This window comes from Gymnoscopelus microlampas (genome assembly GCF_963454915.1).
Source record: "Gymnoscopelus microlampas genome assembly, chromosome: 21".
Taxonomy (NCBI): domain Eukaryota; kingdom Metazoa; phylum Chordata; class Actinopteri; order Myctophiformes; family Myctophidae; genus Gymnoscopelus; species Gymnoscopelus microlampas.
In genome coordinates, this window is record NC_139958.1 from 28,403,747 (window position 1) to 28,427,924 (window position 24,178).

General features: G+C 42.1%; 1 protein-coding gene across 1 annotated transcript; it reads left to right on the top strand.

The window, feature by feature from the left end:
- Positions 1 to 6,851: 6,851 nt before the first annotated feature.
- Positions 6,852 to 24,164, top strand: vsig8a (V-set and immunoglobulin domain containing 8a). Its single transcript, XM_084046209.1, has 8 exons — positions 6,852 to 7,159; positions 7,697 to 7,749; positions 9,506 to 9,681; positions 10,394 to 10,598; positions 13,780 to 13,932; positions 14,260 to 14,382; positions 15,619 to 15,763; positions 23,686 to 24,164. Exons 1-8 carry the CDS (start codon positions 7,125 to 7,127, stop codon positions 23,885 to 23,887), a joined length of 1,092 nt encoding a protein of 363 aa, XP_083902335.1. The 5' UTR covers positions 6,852 to 7,124; the 3' UTR covers positions 23,888 to 24,164.
- Positions 24,165 to 24,178: the final 14 nt, after the last annotated feature.

A 24,178-nucleotide genomic window follows, 5' to 3' on the forward strand; every position in this document is an offset into this window, starting at 1 on the left:
ATATATATATATGTATATAGGCATGCCCATACATGGGAATATTGGGTGGATCGGCGGCTCTGGATAACTGGATTACATGACATTACATTACAGTCATTTAGCAGACGCTTTTATCCAAATCGACTTACAATAAGTGCATTCAACATAGGTAGGGAACGAAACTACTAATCACCAGAAGTCTTAAGTGCATTCTCTTCTAACACAAGCAACTAAGAGTATACCTAGCGTTACGGTAAAAGTGCAATATATCAGCTACCTACTTTCTTTAACAGAGAAGACAAATAGGAAGATCAATGAGCTAAAACAAATAAGTGTATCGAATAAACAAGATCCAATAAAACAAGAGTTCGTACAACTAGTTAACAACAAGTAGGCAAGGCGAAGAGGAAGGGTAGTGTTACTTGAAGAGGTGGGTTTTCAGCCTGCGGCGAAAGATGGGCAGTGACTCTGCTGTCCTGACATCAGTGGGGAGTTCATTCCACCACTGTGGGGCCAGAACAGAAAAAAGCTGTGACCGTGTAGATCGGCCAGAAGGACCACTGAATGACGAGGCAACCAGTCGCCCGTGGCGGCAGACCGAAGTGGCCGGGCAGGGGTGTAAGCAACCATCTTTTCACATTGAATTTAAAAGATGGAAATGTAGCACAATCCCTTATACGTAGAGGAAGGCCATTCCATGCTACACAACCCTGTACTGAGAGGACATTTTGACCGAAGGTTGTTTGCCGGTGCGGCACTTCACAATCTCCTCGAGTGGTTGCTCTGGTACTGAGCCACATAAGGTAAACTGACACTGGTATAATCCTGGTATAATCCACAGGTAGGTCCTTGAGAGTGCGGGAGCTCGCCTCCAATTAGGCGCTCTGCCGATCGCACCACTCATTGTAGAGAGAGAAGGATCAGGCTAGCTGGCTATAGCCTGGGATCCAGCCTGCTTCGCTACATTCGGCTGACTTTTTTTTCTCTCTTCGCTTATCAGTCTGGAATGCCTCCTATCTCCAAGGGAGGCGGGACATGCCAAACGTCTCGAATCGTGCCGTGGCTTCTGATTGGTCTGTGGTGCGGGGCGGGACAAAAAAAACACTGTGATCGTTGTGATTCATCATTCATTTGAACAACATCCAATCAGCAACGACGTTGCCTAACGTAACATATGTAGTTCCAGTGTAGTTCTACAAAACAAGTCAATAGGAGGCATTCCAGACTGAGAAGCGAAGAGAGAAAAAAAAGTCCGCCGAACGTAGCGAAGCAGGCTGGATCCCAGGCTAAGCTGGCTAGGCACTGTATCAGGCACCCTGAACTGGTGGTGAGCAAACTGACACTGTGGGAGCCAACCCAAGGTACAGCTAGGAGGCAAAGAGGCTCATCACCACCTACATAGACACATCGTAGTCGTTGTGACAGCTGAGCTAGCAACACTACAGAGTTCAAGACCATGATGTTGTTTAGGAGGTCCATTCCCTCCTATCCAACATCATGGCCGTGATCCAGCAGTCCCGAGTCTGTGTTGGCTAGTCTATAAGCCCCATTTTATGCTTTACGTACAATGCTGTTGCATAAAAATGGCAAAAATAGCCAATTTGCAAGCTAGCGTCTCATTGGGAGGCATGCGTTAATCCGACAGACCTTTTCTCCGACTATGTGGCATCCGCGTGCGGTTAGGGTTAGGGTGCGGGTTTGGTTCGGGTTTACTGTTTAATGTCGGAGCACTGCGCTGTCGGAGGAATGCGCTGTCGGACTAACGTATTGCACCCGTCTCATTGCAGCACACATGGAACATATCATTGATTTAAACTCCTGTGGAGTGTTTTTTCCCCAGTGTGGATACGCAGGTGTCCCTTCAGAGTATTTAAATGACTGAAATTCTTTTTACACTGCTTACAGTGGAAAGGCTTTTCTCCACTGTGGACACGCAAGTGTATCTTCAGATGACTCAACTGACAGAAACTCTTGTCACACTGTTTACAGTGATAAGGCTTTTCTCCACTGTGGACACGCAAGTGTATCTTCAGATGACTCAACTGACCGAAACTCTTGTCACACTGTTTGCAGTGGAAAGGCTTTTCTCCACTGTGGACACGGAGGTGATTTGTCAGACCACCAGACACACTGAAACTCTTGTCACACTGTTTGCAGCGGAAAGGCTTTTCTCCACTGTGGACACGGAGGTGATTTGTCAGACCACTAGACACACTGAAACTCTTGTCACACTGTTTGCAGTGGAAAGGCTTTTCTCCACTGTGGACACGCAGGTGGTTTGTCAGATTACCAGACTTTCTGAAACTCTTGTAACACTGTTTGCAGCGGAAAGGCTTTTCTCCACTGTGGACACGCAGGTGTGTCTTCAGAATATTTAAATGACTGAAATTCTTGTCGCACCGCTTACAGTGGAAAGGCTTTTCTACACTGTGGATACGCATGTGTGTCGTCAGATTACTCAACTGACTGAAACTCTTGTCACACTGTTTACAGTGGAAAGGATTTTCCCCGCTGTGGATACGCAGGTGTGTCTTCAAAGTACTCAGCCGATCGAAACTCTTGTCACACTGTTTACAGTGGAAAGGTTTTACTCCAGGTTGGCCACCAGCCTGTCCACTGTGCACGTCATTGGTCGTATTCTTACTTGTCCTTGTTGAGTTAAAGTCTCGATAAGATCCTGGTTCATCAGTGTCGTCTCTTCGTTTCTGGCTGTCTACAGGGCTGACGATTTGAGCCACCGCTTCTTCATGGTAAAATCTGCTGCTATCCATGTTATGGAAAAATATGTAGGTTCCCTTTGGGCTGAAATATTTCCCTGTCTCTCTCCCTCTTGGATTGTCACAGTAGAGCCTGCCTGAAAAGAAAGTTTCTCTTAGACGTACTGAGACGGTTGACTTGACCGTTTTAAGACAGCTTCACATCTTATATAAGCAGACCAAATATCTGGTGTGAATTCACACACAACATAAACTGTTGTCATGCATTCCTAACAACGCCAATTTGTGCAGGCAATACTGGCCAGATAAATGCCTAATAATGCCTGCAGGACCATGTCACTGATGCGATGTTTGCCGAGAACGACAGTTGGTCGTCCAGGGTCACACCCAGATTCCTCGCAGTCCGAGTTGACGTCACCACAGCATTATCAACTTTGAACCCAGACTGGTGGGAGTCCAGGAGGTTGTTCTGGTGGAGGTATGAGGACAGTTGGTTGAAGGCAGCACGTTCAAGAGTTTTAGATAGCAATGCAGGGATCTCTGCATATGCCTACACTGTATATATGGGCATATCAGTCGGATCAGTGTTTCTGGAGAAGCGCCTATCTGAATGACTCGACGCCGGGCACCACACTCCCTCAAGTCCTCGCTGATGTGCGCTCCTAGTTTTAAGTTGTCGGTCCCATATTTGCACATGACCATATAATGTTAATGATAATGAGTTTATATTTGTATAGTGCTTTTCCAAACATAGTTTACAAGATGATGATTGCAATGCTTTATTAGGAATAATACCTTGAGATGTAGCATCTCGTTTTCGAGGGGGTTCTCGAAAACGTAATGAGACAAGGTAAAAGAGCAGCATGATAAACATTAGAGATAAAACTACAGCAAAAGATCAGTGTGTGTGTGTGTGTGTGTGTGTGTGTGTGTGTGTGTGTGTGTGTGTGTGTGTGTGTGTGTGTGTGTGTGTCCGTCCGTCCGTCCGTCCGTCCGTCCGTCCGTCCGTCCGTCCGTCCGTCCGTCCCTCATTCTGTCATTTTGTGTACAGCTAATCTCTGGCACCGTTGGCTTGTTCGCAGCGAAACTGTGCACACACACTCCCTGGATGCCAGAGCAGAACCTCTGCCCCAATTTTTTTCAAATGGGCCTCTTATAGCGACACCAGGAGGCTGCTTTTTGCAAAACACATTGTTTGACAGTACTCCTACAGATTTTATCCAAACATCACGCAAATCAGTACACAGTATCTCTATAGTCATGTGATCAACACGGATTTGTCCAATTTTCCATATTCCATCCTGCTTGGCTAAGGTTGGCTTCCAAAGTTTGCAGGATTGCTCCGTTTTCAACAGAATGCCTCAAATCATGAACGCAGCTTGCGATTTCCGTGAGATTTCACACGCACATTCCAACTAGGCCGAGGAAGAAATGCCACTTCAATTTTTTCAAATCAGCCTCAAGGTGGCGCTATAAAAGGTCGATTTGCGTTTTTAACTAAAACTGCAACGATCTGCGTGACACTTTGCACGCACACTCCCTAGAGGCCAAGGAAAAACAACAAACAATTTTTCACATTTGCCTTTCATAGCGCCACCAGGAGGCCGGCTTATGTAAAACACTTTATTTGATATTAAGCCTTCAGAATTTATCAAAATTTCCCGCAAATCGGTACACATGATAGTCATGTGTTCAAGATGGGTCTTTTTAATTTTTCATATTCCATCCTGATTGGCTAACATTGACATCTAAAGTTTGCAGGAGTGGCCGTTTTGAACAGCGTCCGATTGCAGTGACACTTTGCACGCACATTCGTTGAACAAATGCTACCCTTTTAACATTGCCCTATTATAGCGCCACCAGGAGGCCGATTTCGCAACACTTTTCTTTTTTATATTACTCCTACAAATTCAAACATCATGCAAATCGGTACCCATTATCTCTATAGTCAAGTGATCAAGATGGTTCCATCCGATTTTTCATATTCCATCCTGATTGGCGAATTCCGAACATTGCTGCCCCACAATAACCTACCTGACCTGGCGGAGACCTGTGCTCCGAGGAGCACTTTTTCTAGTTTGTATTGCACTTTTTATTCACAGGGAATCCCAGAGTGCTACATGGTTAAAACATAAAAGATATCCTAGAGAGATCATCATTGATATAGCTGTATTAACAGTCAAAAGATGCTTTGTAGGGATTGTCGTTGTCATCATACTCCAACAGCTGCATAGCTTAATGCCACTGTCGCTCCCATGCAGGTCCCAGCTTTACTGCAGCCAAAAGCATTCTCACAAAAAGGAAATGATGAAGAAACCATGAGCTGGTGGGGATTTCTTCCTCTCTTTTGTTGAGGTAGAATTCTTATAGACCCACATTTTCACTTAGCTGATTATGGTCTGGAAAGGGATTTGTATTGTAAATAGGCATAGACTAAAATTACTTTGCAGGTGATTGGATCGTTATATACTGTATATAACCAGAGCACAGAGAACAAAACGGGGGAAATAAACACTGAAAAGTGTAATGCTTCCCTCCACATTTTAAGATTGTGCTGCCTACAATATAATTTAGGTTGACAATTCACCTCAGATGCAAAAATAGACTTGAAAGAGAAGGAAGGATGAAAGCTCCGATAAGAAAACTTTCCGAATTGCTGTTGCCTTTCACTTCTATATCTGTTAGATTACCACATGACATGTTGGCCTGTCTCCAGATTTCCACAGTCACAGATCATCTAGATGTTTTTCTAAGACATTCAATTTACTGTGTAGACCACAATGCCCCAGTCTCAGCCTAGTTAAACCATCATCATCCCTCCTCCCAGAGTTTATCCCCCACTTCTTACTACCGCTAGCAAAGCAAAGCAAGCAAATGTCATGAACTAAAAGCTCCATTCAAATTAATTCCATAGCGGTATCAGCACTAACCCGGAAGCTTTGCATCGTGTGCTATTTTTGATAGAAAAGGCCTGAATATATTTTGCACTCCATGAAGTGCGAAATATATTCATGCTTTAACAGAATCACACAATCATGCCAGGTACATTTGCACATACTGTATGAGGAATTTGTCTCGTGAGGGAGGAGCAATGTGCCATACTTTTGGGGCTGTTATGCTCAATGTATGGTATATTACATCGTATGATGGTGTTCCGTACGGAAAATAGCAGAGCTCATAGATCCACTATTTTAGGGCACCTGAAGGTCAGGATGAGCAAACACAAAAGTGCCATGCGCAGCAGATTCAGATTGGCACATTTGGATATATAAAGGGACAGCCAGTCTGAGGGGTTTACAGGTGCTATTAAACCATTTAGAGCAAGTTTAGTGGAATGAACTAGGTCAATTAACTGATATTCATCATGTATTTCTAGTTCATCATTGTATTATCAGATAAAACCAGGGTTCAATCTGCTGAAGCTGATAGGGGAAATTCATGTATCTTCTTTTGATTAACCACCACCCCCACCCCCCATCATTAATTTGTATCGCCAGTGGGGATGTTTTATTTGTCATATTTTTTCAACAAATTGAACCCTGGGTAAAACCACCACATAACTCCATTGCTCCACATGTGGGCACGTCTGTGCTCGTTTGTTCTAACTAAATTGTCTTTTCTGTCCTTACTTTAGGATCAAGGATCTCTACTTCTCACCCATTTATAAAGGGTGTTTCCCTGCTATAGATGTGACACAAAGATGTGCTTTGTTTGGCTGCAAACAGCCTGGTCGTGTATAAACCATGCGTGAGTGTTTTCAGTTGAATAACCAGTTTCTTGTTACCTGAGAGACCTGATTGTTGATGAGCCCCCATCTCTTTGGCCCCTCATTATCGGAGAGTGTGTGTGTGTGTGCCATTCACACTGAGCACTATAACTATAAAAAATATAGTTTTAAAAATCATTCACACTAACTATAAAGAAAATACAATGGTGAACAATATACAATAGTTATAGTTCTCAGTGTGAACAACAAGGCAATCAACACTTTGAATTGCCTTGTTGTTGAATTGTCCTATACAAATAAATTAGCCTTGCATCCTGCCTCCTGATCCGCATAAGCCCATCCCACTGGTGTTCCACCCGTTTTACTCGTTTATCAAAGGACAGCCTGGTATCATTATTATAATCACCTCACACGTAGGAGGATTTCTTGTAACTTGTTTACGTTTCCCCTTGTTTCATTTGCATCAGTGGTAGAAGTAGCAGTAGTGGTTGTTCAGTAGTGGACCCGGCAGTAACCTGGGGCTATTTGAAACTGTTGAACAACAATAGTGGTTTGTCCCTCGAGGAAACACTTGAACAGGTGTAACACACATCCAATGGGATGGGTTTACGTGAGTGAGGACTGCAACGGAGAGACAAGCTCACTGTAATGAGAGCAAGAGCGCCTAGCAACACCACGCAGCACTAGATCCCCTGTTCTCCATGGCCAGACTTCTGCATGTATGGCCTTCATGCAGGTATTTATTTATTTATTTCCGTTTCTGTTATTGAGCTTGCCTTTCTCAGCTCACATGAATCCTAGCGTCCCTATATTCTGGGGCAAACATTCGGCAAAAATAGTCAATCAACAAGCTCTGTTAGATCGTCTACGTTTTTAGATTTGGTGTTGACGGAAAAAAAGGAGTAGTCTCCTGGGGGGCTCTGGTTAAGTATAGAGTATAGGGTTTAAGTGGTGGTTTAAATAATGTAGAATCTGCTCTTCTCTGCTGTATGCAAGCAAGTATACTGTAAAAGCTTAACTACATTCTCTGACAGTAATTCGTAGTTAACAAGTAGACAATGATGATTCCAAATAATTGTGTGTATATGCAGTGCATTTAATGAGAATATGCTGTATACACATTCGTGGATGTCGGCCTGTAGTGCATTTTATAATTAGTTTGTTATTGACTGGACATTCCAATTCATTTACTTTCAACTATGCTCATACTGTGTGTCTCAAATAGGTCCAGTATTTTATAAGCTATTTGACATTGTGTTTTGTTATTTTACAGCTGGCTGCCCCGTTTGTCTGTCCTAGTATGTGTAGCAAGTATCTTAAGTACAGGTAAGAATCTTCACACACACACACTTTATTTGACACCATGTGAGCGATGAGACTGTTTGTTTTAATACTGTTTGTTTATTACTGTTTGTGTTAATGTTTTAATACTGTTTGTGTTAACACTGTTTGTTTTCATTGAGCAAAGACACTGAACCCTAAAGCCTGCGTTATCCTTAGTTGCACCAGAAAGCATTGTGAGCTTATAGTTCGGCTGTTTTCAGTGTGCGACACCCTTACGCAACTAAGTAAAGCTCTGGCTAAACTGCTCCCAGTTAGCAGGTTGGTGCGCCTTGCACAGTTTCCTCCGCCATCATGTGAATGCGTGTGTGAAGTACACTGTAATGCACTTTAAAGTGCATTACAGTGTACTTCACATTCACACTCAATTGAGTCTATGCCGTAGTACAGCAGCTGACTAGAAATTTGGCGCTATATAAATGCAGTCCATAATGGTTAGAAATACGATATCCTATAAGAATAAGAACCAGAGTGTACCAGTGTAAAGTTTGTTTCATTTTATGGACCTCCCTACATTTCTGCATTGCTTTTATGAATCTATTTAGAATCATTTCATACTTGACAAAGGAACTGCATACTGTTCTAACAGAAGCAACGCTTCAAAGACAAAGAGAAAGTAAAAAGATTGTCTGTCTGGCTTTCATGAAAATACAATAAAACTATATCAAGGTATTAATATTTTTATGTAAACTGCTGAATAGAAGGCCTCTGACTCATCCCAAGTGTTGCCATGGAAATCGCTGTCGCTCCAGTGGGGCTCTGTGCATTTGCCCCAAGACAATTATAGGGCAGTGGTTCTCAAAGTGTGGACCGGGGACCTCCAGGAGTCCTTAAGGGGGTTCCAGGGGATCCGAAGCAAAAAACACTCAAGCCCTATTTAATATTTTGGCAATTCAAAAGTAGCCAAACTACAAGGTCACAACGCGTCGCACGCTTGTACATAGAATATTTTTAAATACTTTTGGTAGAGGTTTGGATTGTGTAGTTAGTAGTTACCTTGCCATTATGTAACTCCTAAGGTGGGCAAGACATTTTTTTTAAATAATTGCTCCATTGATTAGGAATTGATCATTCAAAATATGCTCCCAAATAACTACCATTGTACAGTGAAGAGTGAAGAGGCTCTGGAGGCTCTCTTTTAGCCCGTAAACAAACGCAAACAAAGCTGACACTATAGAACCTTACCAAACCCTGTAATTCTTTTTTTTTTTCTTTTTTCTTTTTGATCAAAACTGCTAATTTAGCTATTTTCATTAGGAAGAAAACCTAGACTGGATCCGCAGATCAACAGGAAGTTGACATTTGTGGCCATGTATCAATTTTGGGGTCCTTGTCATGACAATGTTTAAGAACCACTGCCCTAGGGTTCAAGCCAGGGGACTTCTTCCCCTCTAGGTGACCTTTTCATAGTAGAATGAGCTCCATAGCTCACAATATAGCTCTCATACTTCATTTGTTTCTGGTTTTATGATAGTTTTAATGACTTAAACCCCATATGGGTAACCGGAGTCCCTCAGGGCTCAATATCTTTTCTGTTCTGTTATTGTGGGGAAAGCTTTTGCTGAGAATAGCCGATCGACAAGTTCACAATGCGATATTTAGTCTTAGTTTTAGACATCATAGATTTGTTTTTATTTAGTTTTCAGCAGTGAAAAAAGGTAGTCAACGAACATTTTTCGTCACAGTTTTAGTCGATGAAATCAACACTGCACTGAAGTACATCCTGATCCTCTCCACACAGAGCTTGGATGTACAAGAGGGATGCAGCTGACCTCAACAGGCCCCCAGACAGTGCAGAAGGCTGAGGGAGAGAGTGTGACTCTGGGCTGCACCTACACACCAAGCACTATTGACACTGGAGAGCTGGATATAGAGTGGTCTGTGGTCAGCCCAGACACAACCAAGAAAGACCAGCTGGTAAGACAGTAAGAATGGCGCATACACAGCTTCCTTGCAGTCATTTTGTTTTTGTTAGTGTATACTATATAGAATGTGCCCTGTGTATGCGATAACATCAAACTCCATTTTGCTTGGGCTGCTAAAAGTGACAGAGATGAGGTGAGATGAGCTGAAATCAGATGAGATTAAATGAAACTTGTTGTGAAAAGACAAGTTAAGAACTTGTTAAAGCCATGATGGCAATTTGGAATAAATGTAACAATTGCTGTGGTATTGAGTTGAGTGTCTTAAACGCCCGTAGACATGGTATAATCACTATGAATCACGGCAGGGAGATTGGGATTGTAGCCCAAGTGCCAACTATCTAGTGCCAACTTAGCTGTTGTGGTTGTGCTCTCAAATTATTAATGACAATGACAACAATAGGAATTCATTTAAAAGGCTTGCTTCATTCTGAGTTTTTAGTTCCCGCAAAGAAGATCAATCTAATGCGTGATTGCCTTTACCAGACACAAACTAAACTCACTGCTGGGGAATTGAATTGTGGATACGCTGCTAATTAGTTATTTCCTCCATTTTGCCTTTCTAAGCAGCGGAAATTTAAGGTGTTTTCTCAGGTGGTTTAGCAATTATTCTTAGCCATCTTATAATTAGTATATTTGAAAGTCAATTAAATTCATTAGTTCGATGAACTGTTGCACATTTACTCAATACTCTTTTTTTGTTCTAGCTCATATCGTATACTGGTGGAACTAAATACGTCCATGCCAACCATGAGCTGGCGAGGGGCCTTGACTTTGCTGCGGGCGACCCCTCCATGGGCGACGCGTCGCTCTCAATTGCTCTGCTGACGCCTGCCCATAGTTCAACTTACCAGTGTAAAGTCAAGAAATCACCTGGCGTGGACATGCGCAAGGTGTCACTGGTCGTAATGGGTAAGACTGGGCATTGGGTTACAACCTTGGGTTAGCGCATGTCACTATAAGCTCCATTATTTATGTCAAACTCTACTTACATTACCCAGGTTTAGGTGTGTGAGAGAGGCCTAGCTGGGCCAACAAACCCATATATTTTTTAAAGGAACCTGGAATAAATTGCCAGCCCTACCCTTAAAAGTAACAAAAGATATTCTACACATTTATGCTGCTCTCATAACATGTAAGAGGTGAGGCTCTATTAGAGTAGATATCAGTCCTCAATGCATGTGATTGTGCTTCTATAGGAGTCATTACAGAACTGGAGAACATGACCCTTTCTGTGTTATGTATTTAAAGGAAAACAGAACCAAATCATTTGATTCGTCCTACTCAGGCTTCAAAGGTGCACTTTTTATGTTTTATTTATTGTGTGCTATTAGTCTCGCCAGACAACTACTCTGCAACAGAGTAGACCTTTTCACCGTCCAAAATGACAGACCCGAGCCCTAATGAACCCATGATCTCGGATTTCTTCCGAGATCTGATTGGTTCCAGCATATATTTTTAGTGCTTTTACATTCAGATGAAGATCAAAAACTCTACCCAGGATGAGATGATTAGAATCAGCATAGCCAAAGTGTACAATCTCACATTTATTCTTGTTCAGCCAAAAGCAGTATGATGAATTCATCACACATTAGCCAGCTGTAGGCTGAGTTAAGAGCGCATTGTTATTTGTGTAGCAGAGGAGGGGGGATTGCATCTATTAAATGGAGGATATAAAGAGACCAAAACAACACCGTCTTTCTAAAAGTTAGTCATCGTGAATCTCTTGAGTCAGTGCAGTGTCAGTGAGGATGTTGTGGGCCGTTGTATTGATTGCTGCAAAATGAGCTCAATTACAAGATGTGGAGTTGGTGGCCAGACTGGCCTATGTTACAACTATGTTGTTTCTGACTCGGAGTAGAATTATTTAACCACATAGGGCCGTTACATCGCTCGGATCAGGGGGATAAGAGAAAGGCAGTAGTTTCCATAGGCTTGGAAAACCCATCGATGACATCATTGGTAGGCTACTAGGCAGGTTTCTGAACTGTCCACAGCCCACCAGTGAGACACAAGAGTAGATGAAAATTGTGCCGTCTTATAAAGAGCACTAGTGAGGACCAATTGAATGAAGATAAGGTTGAAAATGGGTGAAGTGCTCCTTTAAAAGTAAATCAATCTGCAATGACCTTAACTATCTCAATGAATTTATACCAAAATAGAATATGAGTTTTACGGATTTCCCACATTATCCACATTCCAAGATGTCAGAGCCTGAGCCAAAAACTTTCCTTCTAAACAGTTTGTCAAGATAGTTCCTGGCTGGGTCTTTCAGCTGTGCTAATTTAACACACTGGAAATGCACTTTGTCTAACCCTGCCAACAATGGTCAAACGGTTACAGGTTTAGGCTGCCTGTTTAAAAGCAGCGACTGTACAAATATATATATTGACCTGTTCTTAACATCTATAGAAATACATTGAAAGAAAGCTTGTTTGTTCAAAGTGTGAACCTGCAACTGTGAAATTGCAGTTAACGGGGAAAGAGAGGCTTCTTGAAGAAATACTGTGCAGCTTTCTTTCTTCACATTTTGTATGTTGGAAGTTCAAGCGGTCTAATGCACTTGACAGCTTAACAGATTGTAAGAGAAAATACCTGTGTGTTTGTTTGATTGTGTTTGCTTGCTCAACCCACACACAAAGATATGTTTATTTTAAAGGCCAAATACACCAAGCTGTCTTGTCCTGCCTAGTCTCTCGAGACAGACTGTTGGGTGTTGGGTGACGTCGCCTTGAAGTTGCTCCAAACCTATTTTCATTTACAGTCTATACTCCAATCGCACCAAATAGTGTGTAGCTGATGGTACTGTTCTGATTGAGAGGAAATAATTATCCTTAATACTGAGCGAATAGCCTACGTGAAGGAATAACATTATACCCCTTTTACACCAGAATTGGCGCATGTGCGTTTTGTTTTCATGCTAGTCGGTTTAGGGTTGGATTGGGGTTGGAGTTGAGGTTAAGGTTGAGAATAGGGCATAAGTTACGCACCCTACCTTTCAACAAAAATTCTAGTGTGTCACATTCGACCCAAAAAGTTGTGCTAGACTCGCTACAACAATTGCAATGTTTGAGTGTATTTCGGACTGAAACCACCTTCCCCATGATAGAAACTGGGAGCGTGCCTGTTTTGAGCTGCTGTGCTGATCTTAACTGACATTTTTACATATCAATACATGGCCAGGCCCATACAAGTCTTATTCACACCTTCAATGACAGATAGCAGCCTTGAAATCACCCGTGAAATAACTTGGAAACCAAGTTATATAACCAACCACCACTTTCACAACAACTCCCATTTGAACAAGTTAAGATAGAGAAGAACACATTTCTATAGTTTTAATGATGTGATATGGCTCCTCTCTGCTGGGCAGCTACTGTAGCTACACTATAATGATGGCCACAACAACCCTCGGTTCATGGGTTAAATTACACCAAGGAATATAACTCTGAACTCTTTTCATGATTAATACCACTTCCTTTTTATTCTAACCCATTCTATCATTTTTAAAGCTGCAATCTGTCATGTCCTAACCAGGATTTGAACCCGGGTCAACCAGCAAGAGCGCCAACATTTCAACTGCTGAGCTTCAACCCTGTTTGGACAGAGTATAATTTGCCATTTTGAGTTTCATGCAATACCACGTCAACCAGTAGTGGTCCTACTCGACCATGCATTTCTCAATAAAAAAGCAGGGAGACCAACGCCAACCACAGCAGTTGTGTTGGTTATTTTGTTTTAACTCTACCTACTCTACCTAGATTGGTCAAACATTCTTCACAAAAAAAGTGAATAGATTGCAGCTTTAAGTCATCATAATTAAATGTACAGTATATGACTGTGTGCATACACAACTAATGACGTGCGTTTTACTTGAGCTCTGCAGTTTCATTTTCGTGGCGTTCCTTTTGGTGATTGCGGAATTACGAAAGTAGCAAGTGTTTGCAAGTGTTCACAGAAATATGCTGCACTGAGTTATTAAAGTCTGAATTGATGTGTCTGCTTCCATTTCATCCTGTTGGGGGAAACAAATGCACTAAACCTCCGATATGGGAGCTGTGTGCAATGATACATTCATTTTATATCATTTCAGCAAAGCCCTCGGTGCCCAAGTGCTGGAAGGAGGGAACAGGGTTGGTGGGAGAGGCTGTCTCCTTGCATTGCAAGTCTGCAAATGGCTCTCCTCCTTTGAAATACATGTGGAACAGGGAGAGAGGTGGCCCCTTGCCTACTTTGTTCACACAGAGTAAGTCTGCCCTCTACTGCTTGTAGTGTGCTACTGCATTGTGTCATTGTGTGTGTGTGTGTGTGTGTGTGTGTGTGTGTGTGTGTGTGTGTGTGTGTGTGTGTGTGTGTGTGTGTGTGTGTGTGTGTGTGTGTGTGTGTGTGTGTGTGTGTGTGTGTGTGTGTGTGTGTGTGTGTGTGTCAGCTTGCGCACCAGTGTGTATCCTGCGTGCATGTGTTTTTGTGTGGTAGAGAGAAACAACATTATAAGTCTCCATTCTTCATGTAATGTACATGCATGTGAAAACACTAATCTTAGGGCACACGCGTGTCTATGTTCTATGTTCAGATAGCGATACTGGGGAGCTGATCATCAGCAACCATTCACACACCTTCTCTGGGATCTACCTTTGTGAAGTCACCAACGCTGTGGGAAAAGAAAGCTGCAGGATCAATCTGAGAGCAGACAAACGTAAGCACATTCCCCCACACGCAGAGCGCACTCATCTGCATAACACTCATTCCCTCATGCACACAAGGCTCAGTGCACGAATGCGCACGCACACACAGCTTATAAATGTTCACCTTTTGCTTCCATTCTTTGTCATTGTACTGTGTCAAATTCACCATCCTCCCAGTGGGGGAATGAACATTAGTATTGGTGTTCGCGATTGCCTCAAGCCTCATGCACGGGTCTAAAACTAAATCCTATATTAAAGTTGGCTTAAAAGGGACATTTAACTTTCAAACATGTTTGAAAGTACTTCAAACATATGTTTGAAGTACTTTCAAACATGTTTGAAAGTGAAATATCCCTTTAAGGGAGGACCAGCCGGCCAGGGGACCTCTAAAAAAAGCCATGGGTTTCCGAGGCTAGGGGACCTCTGACGTCACACTCATGTCACTATGACTCAGCCATAACCATATAAGGGGTTCCCAATGCAGCTACGCCCAAATAAGGAGTGTGTTGTCTAACCTCAATGTGTCGTCATGGCATCAGGCGCAAACAAATCAGTCATCTCCATATATGGGCACAAAAGGGGCATTGCTCAGCCCGAGTACACACATGGACACAAAACATTACTTCTGCTGACTGTGAGTTGATGTCCACCCAGGAGTCATTGTTTGTGTGTCCCCATCAGTGCAAGTTTATTTGCAGAATATGAATAAGGCTTGTGAACCTGGCTTTACACTGATAAACACTTTTCATAAGACCAGTGCCAGACTGCTTTTGTTATTTCCTCCTAAGATAATTTCCCATCATATGCTCTTGGTGGCCTGTTTGAGGTGCTGTAGAATTGTTGTTGATGACTCTGCACTTCCTGCACAAGGACATCACTTTGCTCTTGGGGGAAATTACATTCCCAAGGCTTTTCTGCCATTGCCAGTACAGACAATGCACGGCTCTTAAAGGCAATTATATTTGATTGGTCATAATTAAATCCACGTGCTGTGGGTACCTTTCTACCGCATGGAAAATATTTAAAGTTTGTCGCCACACCCCATCCACCACACCACTGTCTGCGCTTAACATCGGTTCACCTATTTCCCCGATTTATACTAAGTTCCACACCGGTGTTATGTGCAAAAAATAGCATTAAATGCTCACGAGTCAGCTATACTCTGCGCAAGCTCCCCGCACAAAACTAGGGTAACACAGGATTTAGAGACTGATTGTCTGATTCTTTGTTATCCACATTTCTTTCAGCTCCCAACAGAGCAGGGGTGATCGTTGGCACAGTGGTGGGTTGTCTGCTCCTCCTTATCCTTGCGCTGTTGTTCATCTGGCTTCTGATCTTCAAGCTTCGCGAAAGGAGGCCCCGCTACGAGAAGGAAGCGTCCAATGAGATCCAGTAAGTGCTGTTCTACAACGTGTACAACAAATAGCAGACTAGACTATAGAGGCAGCAGGACGTACATTGCTGCTGTGTATCGGGAGAGTTTAGTGAAGGTCAGCACTTGTTCCCTTCTCACAGGTTTCAGGGGAAATCGCACCTTGCCAAGAACTCTCAGAACCTGTGTGTACAACTAGTTGAAAATAGGAAGTGAATGTGATGCTTAACGCACAAATACCCCAGTACCCAACAACCTTGGGTAATTTATGTGTCTAACCATACATTCCTCTGAACATACAGTACTTCCAAGGCTCTTGTCTTGCAGTAGGCCTAAATCAAATGCAATACTTCTTGAGTGTTTAAAAGGTTAAGAAGGCTGTCACTATGTACACAGTTGTAAAATCAAAAATATGAATCTCATGCATTATATATCTATCACAGACACAGCCATTATTTTACTTGGGCAATGAGCTTGTGCCAATTGTACAGCTGCCATATATCGCTAGGGCTGATGTTGACCAATCAACACAAGTTAAAGCTGTACCCTGACTATACCCTCCCTAGGGGTTTTACAGCATTGATCAAGCCGCACAGCTTAAGGCAAGGAGGGCTCATATGACATCAGACCACAGTCGACCTCTCTGCATAAGGCCTCTGAGGTCGCAGAGTTCAGGAAGATTAGACAGAACTCATGTCAAACATGGACAAAACTCAGCCTTCAAAAATAGCTACTGAGACAAAACAGTGACCTTCGTTTAAAGAATGGCTGCATAATGGCAGTCTGCAAACAATTCTCTCTCCCCCCACCCCCGTTGCCTAACACTGATTTGCACTGGCATCGAGTCAGGCATGTCAATAGGGGCATATTGCATGCATGTCCTTATATATTTGTCCAAACACAATCCACGTTAAGATACGTTAACTACAGACGGACAGATGTACATAGATTTCGTGCATTTATTGTAAGATTATTATTAGATGAACGCCTGCAGAAGACAAAGCTTGCTCAAAGTTTGATCGCCTCATGGTTTTTCTTTGAGTGCCTTTTCTTCATATTTGGTTGCTACGGCATGTGAGACTGTGTGCTGTCGCTACTGTTGGCTTTGCTTTGCAACGTCTGGAGAGCATCACATAACAAATCTTGGAATCTTCACCACTTGCCTGACAGGAAATCTCCCCTCGTGCCATTCTGCCAAGATGTTCTTGGGCATGTCTCTCTGTCTGGTCTCTTTATTTGTTCTGTACAATTTGCTGTGGAAGCAGTTTTAGAACAGGGATACATTTGACCCTGTGGTGATTTGTTCCCGACAAATTAATGATCATGTTGTAGAACATGAATTATTTACAGTAGATATTCTTTTACTGAATACTCAGACACTTACACAAACTCCCTCGTTACAACATATCGTTCAATAAATGCACACAATCTCTGTTCAGACGGATGTATGTCTGTAATCCACGTATCTCGAGAACCGCTCAACCGCCCGACTTCAAATTCGCCACACACGTCACAGACGACCCGAGGGAGTGCCGTGCCCGGCGTCAAGTCGGCCGGATAGGCGGTTGTCTAGAACTGCCAGAACAGGCTCTGGCCACGGCCCAAATGAGCCAGTTGATTGCCATGGCAACCCCAGCCTAAGCTTGATTTGGCAAATTTCCCACAACTGTCCACTTCCCCACATCTGCCATTTGATTACTTAGTCAGTCTACTTTCCACAGTCAGGGGGCAAGGACAGACAGATATAGAGATCTCCATATATGGGTATTAAAGGGTCACAGACAGACGGGTACAGCGGGTACTCTGACGGGTACAATGGGTATTGCATAACAGGGTGGGGCATGCATTCCCAACTTGCATCATTCCAGAGAAGGCCGGTGCCCGACGGGCACAGGTCTAGTTTTTTAAATGAAGTCAATCAAGATTAAACTTTAGATATTAACTACAAACATTGTCAGGTGACATACCAACAACAATATTAGCATCCTCTTGCATGTAATTAAGAACAAAACCTAGTGCCTGCCATAGAATACTCCACTGTGTTCAATTGTGTCACGGAAATGAGCAGTGAACCGCTGAAATCGACTTGCTGCCAGAGGTACCAACTTTCTGAACCTTCCATTCAAATTAAACCATGCATTGAGCCATGTGATTTCACAATTATATGTGGGCAGAAAGGATTCGTCCTTCATGGTCTTCCTCACGCAAATTTAAAACAAGCTTGCAAAACACTCGGTGGAAAGGATTACATTCATCTGTGCATAGATAGAGCTATGGCAAACAAAGTAATAAACTACAAAATTATGGATAATTTAACAACACAGACAGGGCATCTTGAAATGGCTTAACATGTTAGCCCAGCAGTCTAACTCAGAGAGGTAATTGCAGAGATCTCCGAACTACAATAACAATGATAAAAATTTCCAATCAGGTGTGCCACTGCCATCTGCTTCAAATACCTTTATTGACATTGTCAACCAGTAGGCGTCCTTACTGACAACAGGGTCTAACTTTCTCAATGGCTGAGGCTTCGTCCACACGTACACGGGTATTTTCATAAACGTAGCTTTTTATATGCGTTTTGGGGGGTTCGTCCACACGCAAACGCGTTTTTGCTCCATGTAAACGCATCTTTTGGAAAACTCCTGCCACAGTGTAGATTTTTAAAAACTCCGGCTATGTGTTCCCGTGTGGACACGGTAAACGGAGTTTTTGCATTTAGCCGTTAACGTTTAGCCGTTGTCGTGTGGACAGAGAGATTTTTTTAAACAGGGCCGTGTAGACGCGGAGGTTTTCAAAAACGAAAACGAAATATCTGCGTTTATGAAAATACCCGTGTACGTGTGGACGAAGCCTGAGTAGCGACACCACCTTCGTAAACTTAGTTAAAACCGTTGCTTGACACCGGTTGAAAATATGTCATTTTTGTGAACTGATGCTTGCTGAAAGGGTCGTGCCAACTGCGAAGAAGCATCCTATTAGCCACAAGTACTGCTACAGCTTTGAGGAAGAGTGCAGCAAGTCTATGGCAAATAAGCATTTTTGATTTCACAAAGCCATAACAAACCGAGAGAACAAATAAATCATGTCTTAGGATTGTTGTGTTTACTATAACAGATCTGCTGTGGATACATCTATTGACAATGAGCAATTTCTCCAATCTTGGGAGATATGAAGAGGAGCTCAAACCAAACGCATTATTGACAGTCATACGTTTGGACTCTGAATGACATAATGTGCAATTGCTGGCCCAGTTATTGAAAAAAAGAAAACAGGAAATACTGCAGGATAATAATAGTCTGTTGGCCTGATAATTCAGGGGAAAGGAAAAGGGGGTACATTTGCATATAGCATGTGAAATGTGTCCTCTACATTTAACCCAACCTAACTACACTAGGAGCAGGAGTGGGATCGGAATAAACTCTTTTACAAATATGCCTAAACGATAATCAATACTTAATTTTGGGCTGATCTGATTTAACATGAATGACTGTAGTGTACACCTGCCCCAAGGAACATGGTTGCACAGATGATGAGGTCTCTTTTCATACACTTCAGCCCGAGCAATTTAGTAAAGTTCAAGTAATTAGAAGCAATGGTGTGGAACCCACCCACTGCCGTGGGAGGTGAAATACCTCAGAGCCAATTTGGTGCAAAGTTGTTTTTGATAAGCCTGATTTAAAGTCTTTACACACCAGAGGCGGGTCGAATAAAACAATAGCAAAATCACCTGCGAGTATTTTGCATCAAAACTATTTTGTCAGGTTGAGGCTTTTATTTGTGGTAACAATCCACCATACATAAATATTTATGTTGGGGGGAATTAAACACACACACACACACACACACACACACACACACACACACACACACACACACACACACAGAGTTGTGAAAGGACCATATACCTCGCCTTTAAACTTAGTCAAAAATAGCAGATCTACAAGAAGTGGGCTATTTCCAACGTGCAACACTGTCGTACAACAAAGTATAAATCAGACCTAATTTAGGCAATGGATGAACGGATCCTGGCCAGAGTTGCTGGGGAAGAAGCCAGCTGTAGAGTGTGTGGCTTGAATATAGAATGTAGAAAGTGGCTAGTTGCAAGTGTGGGCTGCAGGCAATGTTGACAAAGGAAGACTGGGTGCTGTCGGGAGCAGCATGAAGATTAATTTCACACCCTTCTGAGGGAGAGTAGCCGCAGAGATTTATTGGAAACTATATCAGTGGTGGAAAAAGTACTCAAATGTTGTTATTTTTTATCAATACTGCCATGTAGAAACACTCTGTTACAAGTAAATATCCGGTAATCAAAATTGAATTGAGTAAAAGTACAAAAGTATAGGCATCAAAATATACTTAAAGTACCAAAATGATAAGTACTCATTACGCAGAATGTCCTGTTTCACAAGTTATTATTGTTATGTCTAAAATGCATTAAAATATTTTGAAAATAGCAGATCTACAAAGTCACGTGAGCTTGAAGATTGGCTATTTTCAAATAGCCAAAGTTTAAAAAGGTATTAAGTGGTGAATGTATGTTTTGTAATAATAATCAAAATCTACAATGTACAGTAACTCGTAACTAAAGTTTTAACATAATTGTAATGGAGCACAAGTACAATACTTGTCTCTGAGATGTAGTGGAGTAGAAGTAAAGTACTGACATTTGGAAATTCTCCAGTGAAGTAAAAGTACCTCAAATTGTACTTAAGTACAGTCCTTGACTACATGTACTTAGTTACTTTCCACCACTGGAAACTATCCAGCTATAGGCAAGTTATGATGATAGTAATTTAGTCTTTTCCAGTGCCAAGCAAGCAACATGACAGGTTGAATGGACTTTTCCATTTCATGGAAATCCTCTTTCTGATCAGTGATGATCTCACACTGAGCACCAGGCTCATGGGAAGCAACCAAAATAGCAAGCGTCTAATGTCTACCACAAAGATTTCACCAGAAGCAGACAGGTGCCTGCACGCCAAACATGCTCTGATACGTCAGTGTTTAAGCATCAGCAACACCTGCAAACACAGATGCGTGTCAACAGGAAAGATACAAAACAGAGCAGCTAGAGTTGACCATGTTAAAAAAACAATTAAACCCTATGTATTTAATAATTGACTGGGGTCCCCCAGTGCTCTATACTAGGGGGCCGCTAGCATTTCCCTCAACACCAAATCTCTTTGATGAAAATAGCCAATTTAGTGCCATTTCACTGAATGTTCTCCCCAGAACAGGGACACAAGTGTTCAAGTGCAATGCCATTACTGTATTCTCACTAGTGCGTTTCATGAGCCTTGCTCAAGCATTAAGATTTAGTAGTGCTTACACAACATGAAACAATGCTCATTTAAAGCATTTAAGCCCAATAATCTTTCAGCTACAGTGACGTCATGCCAGTACATGCGAATAAGAGAAGAGAATCGATGTCACACGAGTGTCTTGGAGGTACCCTGCAAACAAAGGTGCTTCTTCTATGGATGTGGCTCCTTTGTGTGGTTCAGAAGCATGAAAAAACAATATTTGGACGTACCTTCTTCTTTTCATGAGATGGTGAATGTAATTGCGAGCCAGGCTAGGATGTTGCAGGTCCCTGCAAGACACAAAAAGATATCACTCGATCTGTCTCACAAACACAATTGTAAGGGCTCGTGGGATGGTCACTTGAATTAAATTAGCCTACACTCCAGGCTGGGAATCAATTCAAAAATGTCTATGTGATGTGTCAATGTATATGGGTTTGTTACAGTAAACTGTCTCAAACAGTCCCATGGTTTAGACCAGTGGTTCTCAAACTTTTTCATGTCAAGGACCACCAAAATGATATGTATTTGGCCGCGGGCCCCCCATCTCAAAATATGTTGTTCCAGGGACCCAAAGAAGAAAATATTTGAGTTACAAATGTTTGCTTAAAAAAATATACATTTTAAATTAACACGATTTTTCAAAAATGGCAGATCTACAAGCTCATAGCGTGGCATACGGTGCCACTCTATGAGCTTGTATATCTACTATTTTGGGGTGCATTTCTCCTTTCCGACATGTCGCCTTTCCGACGTTGACGAACCCTATACCTAACCCTAACCCTAACCCTAACCGCACGCGGAAGCCACTAGTCGGAGTGGTGAGATGTCGGAATGGAGAGTGAACACCACTATTTTGAATAGTGAAAGTATGGATAAAGGGGTTACAATGATTGTGATGCTTTATTAACTAATTTTGCTGGGGACCCCCTGGTACCCCCCAAGGACCCCTGGGGGTCCCCGGACCCCACTTTGAGAACCAATGGTTTAGACTACTTATTTCTGTCAAAGTCAGTCAATACTGTAGGTGCTATAGTAACTGGCTGATTAATTCAATTGGTTTTGTACTAACACCGTGACATAAACAAGACACAACATAATGTAAATGACATGACTAACTTACAATAACCCTAACAAAAATAAGACACTGGATACTAACAAAAATAACCTAGGGGAACTTGAAGCCCACCCTGTGACTGTGTACTTTTAAAAGACAACTAAAACAATGGAAACATGTCTCAAACATGTGACCATCGATACATTTAATATTAGATATTCTATTGGTTAGGTATTAGACCTTATAGTAGTTAGGTATTTAGGTTAGTTAGGCTTAAATTAGTATGGTATTTTATTTATCTATTTGTAGACAGTTTATTGTATGTTGTGTTTTTTTTGTGGGACTACGGATGGAAATTATTAGCTTCTAGCTAAATCTGGCATGTTTACATGCGTAGTTTCATTTGCATCGTCCAGAAATACAAAACACAATTGTTTCAGAACACTCATCAGCACCATGTAGGCAATGTTTTTTTCAGATTTTCACCATTCATCTCACATTATAATATAAAACAAACACCATCTTCTGTTTGTTACCACAAATGGGAGGTCCTCTCTGCTTCCTACAAACCTAAACAAATGAAGCCTGACGCAGTTACTCAGACTGTCTGTAGGCGGCGGCCTATGACTAATAGGAATTGTTAAAGGGATATTTCACTTTCATATGATTTACCAACAATAGACATGTGATTCACCCCCAATAATTAGATTACAAACATACTAGCGATGCGATTCTCGGCTCAACGTTTGGTCAAATATTTCCATTATTGTCACTTGTCAAAGTCAGTGTAAATTTGTGTTCAGTTCATGTCGGTATGTAAGACTTTTATATTTATTATAATCACTAACCTGGTCAGATGTTTCCGGGGCCCTCTGCCTCTCCCTCTGGGCTACAGGTGTGTGTGGGTGTGTGTGGGTGTGTGTGTGTGTGTGTGTGTGTGTGTGTGTGTGTGCGTGCGTGTGCGCGCGCATGTGTGCACGCGTGCGTGTGCACGTGCGCGCGCGCGTGTGTTTTCTTCAATAAAAGTCCAATCTCCGAATTTTCCGACCCCTATTCAATTCAATTCAAAGGGGTTTTATTGGCATGAGAAACGAGTGGCAGCGGTGGCCTAGTGGTTAGAGGGGCGGCCTTGATACCGGAAGGTCCCTAGTTCGATTCCCCAATTCATCACATCAATCATGAATCACCGCTGAATAGCCCTTGAGCAAGGCTTCCATGCAGGGTCCGGCTGGTAATTTCCTCAGCTGTGTGTACTCCCATAATCTCTCACTGGGTGATACAGGGATGATTATCTCAGAATCACCTGCTGAATGCTGATGCCATTGATAGATAGATCAGATAGATCTATCTGGCCAGAGCCGTCTTATGAATACTATTATTAGTATTAACAATAACAATTAATTATACAATAATTAATAAAGTATACAATTTATAAATAATAATTATAAATTAACAGTATTATTATCATTAAAATAAAGTATCTCCATGGCCAAAGTAGGGATGCCATCAGGCAGGGTTAATACAAAAAGCACAAATAAAGTTCTTGCTATTCTTAACCAAGCATGTCCTGGTCTTTCAGGGAGGATGCCCCAGCTCCTGAGAGCCGCCCTGGCAGTCGTGTGGCCAGCCGTAATGCCAGCCACTACAAAGGGGTGATGTACAACCAGGTGGGCAGCCCAGAGTCTCTGGGTTTGGATGATGGACGCACATGTTCTCCCTCTACCACCAACCCTGCTGGCACTCCTGTCAAATATGACAGCAAGTATGGCTACGCAGTGTGACCATAGTATCATGTGAACTGTGAATGAAGAATACATTTGAGAATATGAGCAGTCTTTTGACCTTAAAAAGTGAATATTTAACTGTGGTAATATGATTACAGAGTTCTATAATAAAACCTAATTTCAAAACTGTGAAGCATAGAGCCTTGATGACATAGCTTTGTTCAACTTAATTGCTTTCAGCAATATCTTATATAGGGCTATATCTTGGTCACTCACAAATGATGGTTTACCCTTTTTATAATTTTCATAATAAACTAAGATGCTTGTACCGACATAGATTTGAGTATC

Excerpts from the sequence above, each read along its gene's own strand:
- vsig8a (XM_084046209.1), top strand. The coding sequence starts at position 7,125 with ATGGCCAGACTTCTGCATGTATGGCCTTCATGCAG. Across the intron at positions 7,160-7,696 it reads CATGTATGGCCTTCATGCAG|CTGGCTGCCCCGTTTGTCTG; the intron begins GTATTTATTTAT and ends GTTATTTTACAG. Across the intron at positions 10,599-13,779 it reads GGTGTCACTGGTCGTAATGG|CAAAGCCCTCGGTGCCCAAG; the intron begins GTAAGACTGGGC and ends ATATCATTTCAG.